Below are 13,601 nucleotides of genomic sequence, written 5' to 3'. Positions count from 1 at the left end.
CCCAGTGTCTGTCTTTTTTTCTGAGATATTATAAAACAAACAACGGCTTACTTTCAGTAATGCAGAAGGAAAAAAAAAATGGCATGGATAATACCAAATCCACTCTTAGTATGGTCCTCACATTCCTATCTTCGTTTTGTATATTCTACCTAGTTTCATTGTGACGCGCACGCTTGCACAATAGTGCCACCATGTCAGGGTGAAAAAAAGAGGGGGAGGGGGGACTATTATACACAAACCACAGATGGAAGAAACAGGCAAGAGTGGTGGTTTTCTGATACAGAGCAAATACCTATTTGAATAGAGAATTGTTACAGTATTGGTGTACAAAGTCGAAGAGCCACCCCTCTCATCTGCAAATGCAATTCCGCGCTGCGCAACCATGCCCACAAAGGGGTGTGTTCCGCAGTGCACCAACAGAAACCCAGATTGAGCAAACTCAGAGATGAGAGAAATTATGCTTCTATAAATATACGACAGATGGTGGAACTACCTCGGAGCTCGCCAACACCGTGTTACCGCGCACATCCAGCTGGAGAGAGTGGAGAACCTATGGGTACGTCAGTGACTCATAGGGACAGAAAAATGTAAACTTACCGGTACGTCAGTGGCACTGAAAGGGCTAACAAATACTTTTCCACATCAAGCAACTGCTGAAAGTGTCTGGTTATGCTAGCAATCAGCAAGGAGCAATTGTACAGTGACAACTTCAGCCAAGAAAGTCAGTAAAGAGTTTTGAGTTGAGGTATGTTTGTGAACATGGAGATTAGTATGTATGGTAACGAGAAATTCTGTAGAACATTAAAGGAGTTATTCTTTGTAAAGTAGTTGCCAGTAAAGCTGAAAAGTGAAATGCCAAGGTATGACTAATAAGCAGTACCCTGTGGAACCGCAAGACAAATACACATCCTTGAAGAAGTTCAACATCAAAACTTCAGAGTAGCTGAAGCAAGATTGCCAAGATGCATGTTTTGAGAAACAAATAAAGATGGTCTCTAAGTCCAGGAAGGTGAGAAATGGCTAACTGCCAGGCTAAAGTGGAAAAAGGAATGAAAACTATAGCAATCCAACAGGAACATAGGTCATGGGCAATTGAAGTCATTGTACTTATGCAAAAGGTCGTGAGAATTACAGCTGCACACAGGCACACTGTATACCTCGTAACTTCTATAGGTTGTAGACCAGTTCCATCAGTCATCTGCACCTCACTTCACTTGTGATTTTAGTCACTTGAACGTGAGATACTCAATAGCAATCGAAACAGAAAGGGAGACACAAATTTATTAGGACGGATATCACAGCACACGCAGTGAAAATTTTGCCACTACAGAGTTGCTGTGTAAGGAAGGCAGTTACAGCACGTGGCAGTGATTATTAAAACACTACCAAACCAGGAACGCCATTCCTGATGTACATGCATGAATACATTTCTTCTATAAATGCAATGCTAATCAAAGGTTGAATGCACAGTGCTTAGCAATTAAAACGCTACAATTGGCTTGCACTTGTTGCACTGTTGCACAGACAGCACTTGTTGTGCCACTAGTGGTCTCTGGGGACACCAAGCCGATGCATCATGGTATCCAATGAAAGCAAGGGTGTTTTACGATGTATTTCGACTGCATTAGACCCTTCAGCAATCACCCAGCACTCACTGCTGGTGCAAAAAGCGCCGGCTGCAAGAGGCACAACAGCAAGAAAGAAAAAAGAAATGCAACAATAAGAAGGCATTTTGCTGCAATGTTGCTATAAAGCTAGTCTGCTTTCCAGCACAACCAGACATGTCAACGAATACTGCACACAACTCTAGATCTGTTGTGAAATGGCACCATTAGGAGGCTGCCCTGGCATAATGACGAAGCGTTCTCAGCTAATGCCACTAGCCACCACCACCTAACTTAACCACCGTTCTTCCTGGGTTGCCATGCCGTTCTTCATGTGACCTTCTGTCTCATCCTCGTACACGAGAAATTTCTTCTTGCCAATTCTTGGAACTGGGTGCTTGTGCCTCACTATAAGTTTTGAGCCAGAATGGGCACTGGCCTTGCACAATCGAACCTCGATATAAAGAAGTTGTACTTGCAGCGAAAAACTTCACTAAAACACACATTTTGTTAATTTTAGGTTTTCAGGTTTCAACACTACAAACAACTTCACAACTTCCCAGGGCATTCCTGGTGGATAGTATCTTGTTAGTAAGCAGTTACAAGCAAATTGTAAGAAGGTCGGGCCATAACAGCACGGTTATGAGCACGGTTATCAGCATGCCGAGAGCAATACATCGACATTGCTTGCAGCGTCCGAGATTTGTGTGTGTTGCATTGTGCGGCACTGTAAATATCCGATGCCATAACTAACTGTGCTTAGCACCCTGAAGCCGGCACCCACAAATTAATAACAGTGTAAAAAGATGCAAATATTTGTCCTGAGCAAAATAAATAAATTAATTAAAATTTTAAGAAAAACACAGAAAAGTCAGTTTTGCCAGAAAGGCAAAGCATTGTTAGCAATAGCAAAGAGATAACTGCAGGAAGTATGGTTCGTAGTTTTACTGGTGTCCACGCGCCGAGGCAAACATCGCACCAACCATTTCTGCTCGAGCTTTGCACTTGCCACCGAGAGATTATCTCCAAAATACGGCACGCGGCCAGGGCAGGGACGAGCGCGAGGAGAAGGCAGATAGGCGTGCGCTCGAGGACTTGACTACCGCCACCAGTGCGTGCTTGATCCCGTTATTGCACGTTCCCTCCCTCCCCATCTCCTTCCGCAAAATGAATCGTCGGCTCTTGTGTTTCTCTGAGCACTGCAAGCTGCAGCGCACCCTGCAGTCTCCACGAGTTCACCAATGTGACAAATGGCACAGCGGCGTTTCCTTCCTACCACATCCCAGCGCACACACTTTGACGGCAGTTTTGCTGCTCAGACTTTGCATGCAGAAGGATGCTTGAAATAACGTTTGCCCTGGTGGACATCTCTATAGTTTTCTTGCTGGATTTACTAGTCATACTAAGTACATACGTGAAATAGCCGAAAGCTTCATTAAATTGAAACTGTGTCACGCAATTACTTCGTTAAATCGTGAAAAACAATACACAGTTTTGAATGCAACTGAGATTGGGAAATGAAGATAGTTCATTACATCACGAATTTCATTTATCGACGTTCGTTACATTAAATTTTGACTGTAATATGCAATTCCATTCGTAGTCATATGTACATAGTCAAGAGCAGAACTAATAGAGGAGGAACGAGTGCTGCTTTGCTCACCGCCACGTAGGTCTTGAAGAGATCGCTCTCGAGTCGCTTCTCTTTGACATAATGCAGGCAGGTAGTCTGTTCGAGGCAGTACTTCATGTACGGCTGGAACGTCTCCTCGAAGCGGAGGAACCCCTCCCGCAGGTGCAGCGGGTTGAGGAGGGTCCGGTTGGCGCGGGCAACAGTCAGCGCTGGCAGGAGGCAGTTGTCCCACAGCACGTGGTTGACCTCGCACACCTCGAGGATGTTGCTGAACATGTGCTCCGTGTCAATCTGTGACAAGATGTGCAGTTACAATCCTCTGAAGCGCCTCGTCCTAAAGTGCCACATACATTGCGCCTTCCAGTTAGGAGGACTCTTTTTGACCCAGCTTGTGAATAGGGTGCAGAAAACAGTCCCTTCTCTCCACCCGATTACGGGCTCACTATGAGGGCAATGTTTTACAAGAAACAAGGGAGAACATTTGCTGCTTTGCACAAAAGTACTCTGCCAGCACGGAAGTAAGAAAAATACGCTATGGCACCATCTCCCAAACTCTGCCACCCATTGATATGTCCAAAACAGAGAACATTGCTCAGTGACCTCAACCTGAATAATGTAACAGTTCCATTTTAATGAGATGTTCCTTTCCACACAACGTCAGTGGACTCAGTAGCACTGCACCTATTCTGTCACCAGGACCGGCCGGTAGTGATCAGCGGATGATAGGAAAGCAATAGAATTGAGCAAAAGGGATCCTATTACACTAGCCCTCACTTTCCTAATATTTCGCAAATCCACAGGTGTATTCAGCGTTTAATCAGTGACATAGATGAAACCAGTAGACACATTTCTTTTATGGGACCATGGGAAGAAAGTGTCAGTGCCAAGAAAACATAAGAGTGAGAAAGGTAGCAGATGGCTGGCTCTGTTCTGGGACCATGACGAGACAATTTAGCAGCCAGGAAAGCCCAAGAAACTCAAACGTGTTGGCAGAGTTCTGCTACACAAAAGACTAATGCACTTATTTTATGTGACGACTAACATACTCACAAGTTGACCCTACAGACCACCACAAAGGTGGTGATGGTTTCTAAAGTTTCCATCAGGAATCCTGATACAATGTTCCTGATAAAGCAAACGCGAACTCAATAGGGCAGAAGCTGTGAAAACGGGGAAAGATTTAAGCTCACAATCGATGGCCTGTTAGTGAGGTGTTCTATGCACAGTGTCTCTATGGATATCAGGTAAAGTGTTTAGCATCCCCTCTTGGTATTCCCTGCAAACTTTTTTTTCCTTGTGGCCTGCTCTCTGAAACTTCAAAGTATCAAACCAAAGTTTGCAAAGCCATTCCCTCATGGTGCCTGAAAACATGATTTAAGCCACCTCAGCACAGTTTCAACTACCATGACTCAACAATCTCATGCAATATGGTAGAAGAATGCATGGAACAGTTCAATCAATCAACACTTTAAGGTGCTGCAGGCTAGTGCTGATTAGACATGGTGTATATAACATACCTCTTGTAGAATGCGTTCGCTCTGCAGATTGCATAGGCATGCCAGGAATAGCTGTAAAGGGTAGCAAAAACAGAAAGAGCAATATGAGTGATAGAGAACGAAAAACTAAGATAATAATGTAAAACTTGCACTCCTTTTATTCTCTATTAAAAAATTTGAGTTGACTTACAATATGCATGCCCAATAAGACCGTGAACTGAACCATATATTGGTAGAAAGTGCAGGTCCATCACAAGTGAACAGAAAAGTAACCATAGCAGGCACCACATAAAAAATATACACAACTTTCTGCACAGTAGAGTACCTGAGCACATTGTCAGTACAGTACTTGCGGTAGAAAACAGCATGCACAACACAGGGACAACAAACAAGTGGCAGGGACTATGCCATTTTTCACTATGAACAAGAACTTGCATAAATATGTGCTCCTTTTTTTCTATTTTCGCAACAGTAAGGAATACTCATTTAGAATATGGACATTCTCTGTAATGCTGACAATGTAATCATCTTGTCACATGTTAAAGAATATGGAGCCGAGAACACTTAACAAGTTTTAGTACATCAAGAGAACAAGTAACAGTGCAAGACACAATAAAATGTGTCTTGCGCTGTTACTTTGTTTTTAAAGCAACATAATACCAACCGACTCAAGTTTTATTGAAGATTTAATCATTCAGATTCCTGCTTACCTCAGTGATGACTTTGAGGGTGCGAATGTATGAGACTTCAGTGGAAATGAGTTCCCAAATGGCATCCTGTTGGTTCCGTACCCGCTTTGGCAGGGACTGGTTGCAGACAAAAAAGGTGAATTGGTCAGCAAAGTTGCAAGAAGTAGCACACTAATCTCACGATGTTAAAATTTCTGTAAAATTTCCTTCGCTCAAAACCTTTCGAAAGCTTGTCTGGCATTCACAAACATTGCTGCTCCTTCTGTATTCTGTTAAAGTGATTCAACAGTGAGTGAGTTTGGCACAGCAAGTACAAACTTGGTCGTTACACGAGAGTGCTTGGCTCGAGATCAGCACCAAGCTCAATACAAGCATCGGTTATACTGCTGTTTATATGGTGGCAACAAGCATGAAATTGACGAGGATGAGGGAGGGACACAGGACAGCTCACTTATAACTGATGTTTATTAAAACCAGCACATCAGAAAGCCCTGTTGGGAATAGCATAGTGAGCGTAGCACATTTCAATAAGAGCAAAATTTTCAAGATGAAGCCCCATAAAAGTCCATGAGGCAGCTCGCAACAAAGCAAGCACGACGGCTAGCGCTCACCTCAGGATTGTCAACAATGCAGGTCCAGTTATCTTCCAGTCGAAACTTCTCCTCTGACGAAGAAGGTCGGAAGGTAAGAAGCCCTGGCTGGTTGGGGATGCCATTCTGGTCATAGCTGTTGAGCAACTCTGTCAGGGTACGCATCTCTTTGTCCTGCAAGGCAGCCAGCAACAGAGGGGTGAGTTGGTTTTACAAGCGATCCAGTAACTCTCAAAGCCCACATCACTGTTGCTTTCCAGGCCAACCTTATTACGCACCGAAACACAGTTCAAACTGTCAGCCAAATGTCAAAGTGACACTCAGATAAAGGCTAAATTAGACAATATTGATCAATTACACTCTCAAAACCCTCCACGTGTCTAAAAGAAAGAACATTTGCACATTAGTGGTTTAAAATAAACGCCTAACTTCACATTTTGTATACTGTCGATTGGTTGATTATTCATTTAGAGGGTTAAATATCCCAACCCAAGTGTGCAGCTATGAGAGACACCGTAAATAGGGCTCTGGATTGATTTTGACAAGCTGGGTTTTTTTAACATGCACCTAAATCTAAGCACACAAGCGTTTCTGTAAGGGTTGGGAAAGGGTGGAATAGCATGCATCCTTTGAAGAAGTTTGCCCTGAGCGCACTCCTTATGAAGGATACATATGCTTTTTATTAACGATGATTTACCTATAGATGCAGCACACAAGCAGCAACAAACTTGGAACAGAAAAGACTAACAAGAAATTCTTCTTTCTAGATCACAGTGACTTTTTCAGCAACACTGCTGTTGCCCTATTTCACCTGCTTCGGTTACTTGTCTGAATACGCTTGTTCAAAGCAAGTACCCCTCTGGTGTCCTTTCACCATCAGACTTTCGACGGAACGTTCGAAGACTAACAAGCAAAACATTCTCATGCATAGACTTTTCGTAAAACTTGATGGAACGTTCGTAAAACTGTAAGACAAGCCTGAATTTGTAGCCTTTACGAAACATTCGGGAGAGTTGGCAAGTTTGCACATCGTGCTCACCGTTTTGGATGAGTTGAGGAGAATGCCAGTGCGCTTCCCCAGCACGGGCTTGGATTTACCAGCCTTCCAGCTGCTTTCTTGACTAGTACTGCTGATGGCACTGGTATCATTCACCAGCTCATCAGCCGACACAGCTCCGCGTCGCCCTCTTTGGCTCTGCACACAACCATAGAAAGTCTTTTGAGTCGGGACTCACAGGCAGCAAAAGTGTGTTTGTCTCCTCCTGCGTCTTTTATATCTTCTTACTATGTTCAAGTTTGTTTTCCTAAGTGAATCTTTTCTGAACGTGAAATGCGATAAACCCTTCATTACATTCTTGAAGAAAACCGCAACAAAAAGATCTACGAGGTCCAGTAAACAAGGGGAATGTATTAACTGGTTTGCTTCGCACAAGGATAACCCTGTATAACCAATAATGTGCAAAGCATTGCCCGAGTGCTGCTCGCATTCAAAGTGAGCGCAAAGTAGGAAACAAGCATGCACACCCTTACACACCCGTTCTCATTCTCGTCGTTTGACCTCCAAGTTAGACTCATACTGAAAATAAATTTTTAAGGACCTCTCGGTAGATCCGAGTCAAGTGGTTTTCGAGCTGTACGAGAAAGGCACCTTGCAAGGTTTTGCATACGCTCTCTGTTACTGGCAGCAACGTAGATGCGCAGTAGGAGCTGAGACAAGCAGCCAATAAGAGATCAAAGAAAGTGGATTAGCACAAGTTACACAGCTGAAACAAAATGAAATGCCAATGCACGTGCAATGGCACCAGCGCACACATCGTGTCACTAAAACCGTGCACCACAGTGAAGCCTAAACATATGTATGTGACAGGCTGCCCTGCACTGTAGCCGTTTGAGACAGTGTTGCTTGCTCTCATTACCAGCAGGCTGGCACCACTGCATATAATGTATAGCAAGCACCATTCTGCTTTGATGAATGAGCGATTTGAAAAGCAAGGAAAAGGCCAGCACAAGCTCTGTGTAGTACTAATTTTTTGCTCACGTACAAGTGGCCACCTAGGCACAGCTTAAACTCCCAATGCTGCACGGTTTTAGTCCAGCCTCTGAAGCTGACGAGTTCCACGTAATACAAGTGGATATGAGCTCGCTGGGGTTTGCCAAGTTGCTCTAAACATAAGTCCCTGGTTAGTGTTTTGAGCTTATAGCTGACATTCATTTTTTTTTTTTCTATAGACGAAAGCACAATTTTGCTTATATTCTCACAATCACAGGCACTTTTGTATCATTAATGTTCCAGGTTCCGGGGTCTTGAGCACCAATTTAGACACAGCTCTCACCAGGATCTAGAAATAAGAGGAACCCAAGAGCAATCATCATTAGTGCTTAAAGGCGTCCCGACACATTTTTCTAACTAACCACAGATTAAACATGGACTATTTTCAAACAAGCTAACTCGGCTTACCTGGGCTCGTTCCAAGTAGACTGTCTACTAATTGGGTCAAATTCATCAGGTTCCTCCCGAGGCAGACAACTTTAGCAGCACAGTAAGCATGGCCAAGGTAAGCCCAATGAAGGGCCACATTGGTTCCATGTTGCGCAATGTTAGCCAAACACAGGCCTTCTTTCAGAGCTAGATGGATATGTATGCAAAAGCAAATGGCAAAGCCTTCCTGCTGTGTCAGGCGTTGAAGCACAGAGACTGGTATCTGACATCATCTTTAAGTTTGGTTTGAAAAACACGCTGCCTTCCCTGCCCCCTTCGGTGTTTCAGAAATAGGCACTCACCCCAGAGATCTTGCGCTCCTTTTTGTCCTCCTTGAGACCGGCATTGCTGTTGGTTCGAGACGCCGGCGTCTTCCAGGACCCGCCGCTCAAACTGCTCGTGCTGTTGGCACGGCTGACTGACCCCCGCAGGTCGGCACCATCTTTGGCTGCACACAGGAGGGCAGAGAATGCAAGACAAATGAGTGCAGCAATTACAGATTACACCGACACAAAATGTGCCACCACTATGGAGGCGACATGTCTCAAAGTTGTAGACAGGGCATAAATAACACATTGGCGCACAAGTTGCAGAAGCCTTTCGAGTGTTTGAGCTTCCTGGTGCGTTTGTTGCACTCTTTACTGATAGTAGTACAGATTTCGCAGGAAAAAATACAATGCACAGCACGTAAGCTATGATGGGTGAAGCTAACACAACGGATTAACTTATGAAAACACCTCCAACCAAAATTCAGTCTTATTACAACTAATGTTACGTGGTCAAGTTGGCTCCATTGGGGGTTGAACAACGAATGGTGGTATGGAATACACCGATAACATGAGAAAAGGGGGGGCAACCTACTCGGAACCCTCCTTGCCTCTTATCAAAGGTGCACCAGTTTCTATTCCTGTTGCTCAGAAAGGAAGCGAAGCTTGCCTCAAATCAATGGGTGCAATAAATTTCAATACTTGTTTGGAGATAGTATTCAACCAGCCCACCAGAAAAATCTATCTGTCAGGAATTTTAGCAGTCAATGTATTAACTTAAAGCAGGCATACATGGAATATGTGGTCTGAGCACAAACACCATGTCGACACAGGACCAAAGAGTGGCCTTTCACAATAAGCCTCCAAGCGCTTTTGCGATGCCTATGTTGCTGGTATTCAGAATATCTCGAGTGGAGGAGCTTGTCTTACGAATAGCAATATCTTGATAAATGTTTACAAATAGTGCACTACTTGTAAACCATTTTACAAATAGTCTCAGAATGGACAAACTGACACAAACAGCTCGATTTTCGTGGATACCAGATGGCCGCATTCAAAAGCATATATAAATAATGTTTGTGTCAACACAGTGCCACAGCTGTGGCATGACATCAAAAATTTATTGGCATTTTCGAATACTTGTATTTAACATGAACACCAAGTACGCTGAATGGCTGAATCTACTTAGCTTCTTTAATTACTAGGGTAGTTTATATCCCTTATGCTGTTCACAATGTCCGCTAAGACTAAACTGCACTGTATATTTCACCTATATTCTACTTGACTCGAGTCAGCAAGATTTGGGAGGCGGTCTCTCATCACACTCCATAACCATGCTTTGAGGAACAAACAAGGCAAAGCAATAACATAAAACGGAGGGCTCCTTTTGACGATCGCCAATGACTACCTATCCTTCAGTACAGTTGTTGTTTGAACTCTGTCCACGTAAGACACTATATGTGGGTCATATCGACTAATATAAATAAAATGAACACACCCGTTTCCAACCGGCTAACCACGCTGCAGCTGGGAGAAAGGGAGCAGCTTTAAACGAGAACGCGTCCTGACAACGCCACCCATTCCTTTTTGACAAGTTCTCTTGTGAGGACGACTTCGTAGAACCACTAAACGTGCCACTGAGGCGGGCGTGAAGACGAGTTTTTGATTCATCGCGGCCACGGAACACAAGCAGTTTTTATTCCAGAGTTCTGCGACGAAAAATAAACGCCGCTGTTGAACAAGGGCGCTCTGGCGCGATCATTCCATGTACACGCATGATTAATTATACCGCCGCCGCGACAAACTATGCTCCGCAGCTGCCGCGGCCCAGAATACCAAACAAGCACGCGGAATCCGCTTTGGCATGTGACCTCTTTGCGGCGGCAGTAACGAAACAGGCACCACAATCGTTACATCGACACTCGGGACAATGATGTTGACGATATACGCTTCCGCGGCGCAGCGAAGCTAAAAACGCCGGCGCGCTTCGTCAGACATGCACGCGAACGGGAGCGAGATAACGGCACCGAAACAGAAATAAACTCGGACGTGAAAGTCAATGTTACGACGACGCGATAACTACACTAGAACCTACGCCACCATTGCGTCTTGCCGCACGCACCGCGATACACAAACACACGCGCACCGACAAAAAAAGAGACCAAAAGGAAAAGCAGCAAGAAAGAAAGCAATGCGACCGAGACACGGGTCAACGGTCTTACAGGACAAACCACCGCGGCAGCGAGCAAGCGTTACGCCATACACGCGTGCGCGCTCAGACACACGAGCGCGCTCTCCAAAGCAATGACCCACGAACCTGTTTTCTCGAACGCTACGACGCGCCGACGCCTCGCACAAGGAACTGACTCACAGCCAAGACTGAACGCCGCGCGGGCCGACGCACTCTCTGACCACGCTACGACGACCCACGGACGCGTCCGATCACTCCGGCCGGCGACGCAGGACACAGCACACAGACGGGCAAAGCGGAGGACGACGACAGTTTCCGGTAGCGCGCTCCGCTGAGCAGCCAACGAGTTGCTCGCTAAAACGCCACTGAACGGCTTGCCGTTGGGGCCACGCCGGTCTGCAGTTGTTGCAGGAACCAATCCGTACCCAGCAGATTGCAGTAATGGCACCACGTGGCGACGGAGAAAACAATGAACACGCACTCGCTCACACACAAGGGCTGTTTGCCTGCGTCAACAAGAATCACCGGCGAAGACGCTTCTCGCCGTCGTCGCAGCAGATTACTCGCGCGTAAGTGGAGCAAAAACGAGCCGATGCCTACGACCGCTCGGGTCGTGCACGCAAAACGCGGAGAACAGAGTAAACGCGACACCGGGGCCGGCGGGAGACGATGCAGTGGTGCTCCAAACGGCGCAAAGTCGTTTTCCAATCCAATAAGTGGCTGACGGCGGTCGTTAATCTCCCCACACGCAAAGCACTTCCGACGAAAGCGCGTGGACACCGGCGACGGTCGAGTCAGCGTCGCGGCGCTGCAGCCATATCCCGGTAATCCAGTAGTGACGGCGCCTCGGAACCGCGTTGAAAAACAGTAGCAGCGGCGTGGCAACGCATCGGCGCTGGGCCAGGGAACACGGCGGCGGCGGCCCCTCCTGAGAATGGCGGCAGAGTGTTTTAGCGAATGCTCGCCGCTGGTTGGGCCGACGACTCGGAGAGGAAGCGAGAGACAAGGTCGCTCCAGTGAAATGGGGTCGGCCAACCGACATTTGGTGCGGTTGTTGTGGGGGTCTGCTGCTGCCCTGCGCCCCCTTCTCTCCCTCTTTTTGCAGGAGCCGCCGAGGGGGTCCCGCCCTCGCCCTCGACCAGGTGCGCGAACGGAGCATCGACACGGGTGCGAGGAGAGGGCAGGCGGCAGACAAACGGGTGACTTCTTGCAAAACAGAAAGCGCCCTCCTCCTCCGACCCTACACACGGGTTCTTCTCGCTCGCCCCGCGAGCCGCCGAGGGGGCTGGCAGAAAACACGAAAACCCTAAACCAGCAGCAGCAGCAGTCAGGCGTTGGCTGCATGGTTTCTGTTTCTCGATTGGTCCGCCCGGTTTTTCTTGGCAGCGCGTCCGGAGCGACGCTGAGCAGCACGGAAGGCCGTAATGGGCCCGCGGCGTATTTTTCCCCCTTGCAGGAAGTCAGCTGATTGACGTAAACGTGCACCTCCAGCATTTCTACTGGTAAGCAACAACAAAGGGCCAAGCTATTTTTTTCTCACGCTGAGGCCGCTTACGATCGTAAACACTTTGTAATAGTAGCTGTGGCCCAGGACAGGCCACGTTGTACGCTCGCGCAGGGTCTTGTGGCGTCCACGTCGACAGGGGGAGTGTGGTAGCCATCGCGCCGTTAATCGTGACTGTTAAGCTGTTTACCTATGGCAGAGATAGCCTTGTGCCGATGACGTCAAGCGCACACCGAGCACCAGATATAGCACGAAAAGAAGCTCTTCTATTCCTTGAGTAGTGTCTAACGAACATCAATGATTATGTCAAGCTATACGCGACATGCATCGGCTTATAACGCAAAGCAGCCAAACTCGACTGAACGGGCAATAAAACTATCGTGCACAGTTTATATGATAGTCTAGTATTGCGGCTACTTTCCCAATATAGAAAGATTACCGACCCGCTGCAAGCTCCCCCCCCCCCCCCCCAAAAAAAAAAAAGAAAGACGTCGCAATTCTCTGAAAGACGGAGCGGGGAGCGCGTCAAAAGAAGCTCGACCCAGTGTAGGAGTCTCATGTCGCGAAATGACGCGGTCTCGTCCCTAATTGGCCCAGGCCTTCAGAACGTTCGTATCTCATCTCGAGATCGGCATGCCTGCTATACGTATACACTCCGCAGTAAGGAAAGTCATAAAAACAGACCGCCTTTTGGGAGACACGGCGGGGGCTGACCCTTAAACTAGACCTAAGGCGGTCTACAAAAGCCACCCCACTACGTCTCCCCCCATACACACACCACCACCAAAGGGCCCTCGAACGTTTTCTTTCCTCGTCGTCGTCGCGCGGTCTCCCACAGCGCGGTTTTTCCTCACCTTTGCCACGGGCTATCAGGAGATCCGTGATCACGGCCTCGACCATCCGTCAGCCGACCGTGAGCCAAGTGGAGCGAGTGCCCTTCGCGATCCGTTCCGATCGAAACTGAGCTCTCTCTGGCGGTGGGAGGGTGTTGTACTTCTCCGGATCTAGCATGTAGGAATGCGTGCGGCCGCCATCACGGCGAGCGTATATAGGGGTCGTCTCATTTCTACAAAGACCTTCTCTGTTCGCCCGATCGAGACGCGTGCCTTGGGTCTCGTCGCCGCTATTGGGGACCGCGAACTATGCGCG

The 13,601-nt window shown here is 47.0% G+C and overlaps 1 protein-coding gene across 4 annotated transcripts in view; it reads right to left on the bottom strand.

The window, feature by feature from the left end:
• LOC126542456 (uncharacterized) overlaps positions 1-13,601 on the bottom strand; it is a 581,200-nt gene that overhangs the window by 24,797 nt on the left and 542,802 nt on the right. For all 4 annotated transcript variants that reach the window (XM_050189555.2, XM_050189564.3, XM_072287251.1 and 1 more), the window contains exons 8-13: positions 8,794-8,939; positions 7,052-7,207; positions 6,034-6,186; positions 5,444-5,539; positions 4,755-4,805; positions 3,268-3,528 (exon numbers count right to left, since the gene is read on the bottom strand). In XM_050189555.2, the coding sequence (XP_050045512.1) occupies positions 3,268-3,528; positions 4,755-4,805; positions 5,444-5,539; positions 6,034-6,186; positions 7,052-7,207; positions 8,794-8,939 (863 nt within the window). The remainder of the gene's footprint in view (positions 1-3,267; positions 3,529-4,754; positions 4,806-5,443; positions 5,540-6,033; positions 6,187-7,051; positions 7,208-8,793; positions 8,940-13,601) is intronic.

The sequence above is a fragment of the Dermacentor andersoni genome, chromosome 3 (genome assembly GCF_023375885.2).
Source record: "Dermacentor andersoni chromosome 3, qqDerAnde1_hic_scaffold, whole genome shotgun sequence".
Classification (NCBI taxonomy): Eukaryota; Metazoa; Arthropoda; class Arachnida; order Ixodida; family Ixodidae; genus Dermacentor; species Dermacentor andersoni.
Note: the sequence above shows the minus strand (reverse complement) of the source record. Positions and strands in the feature narration are given on the sequence as shown.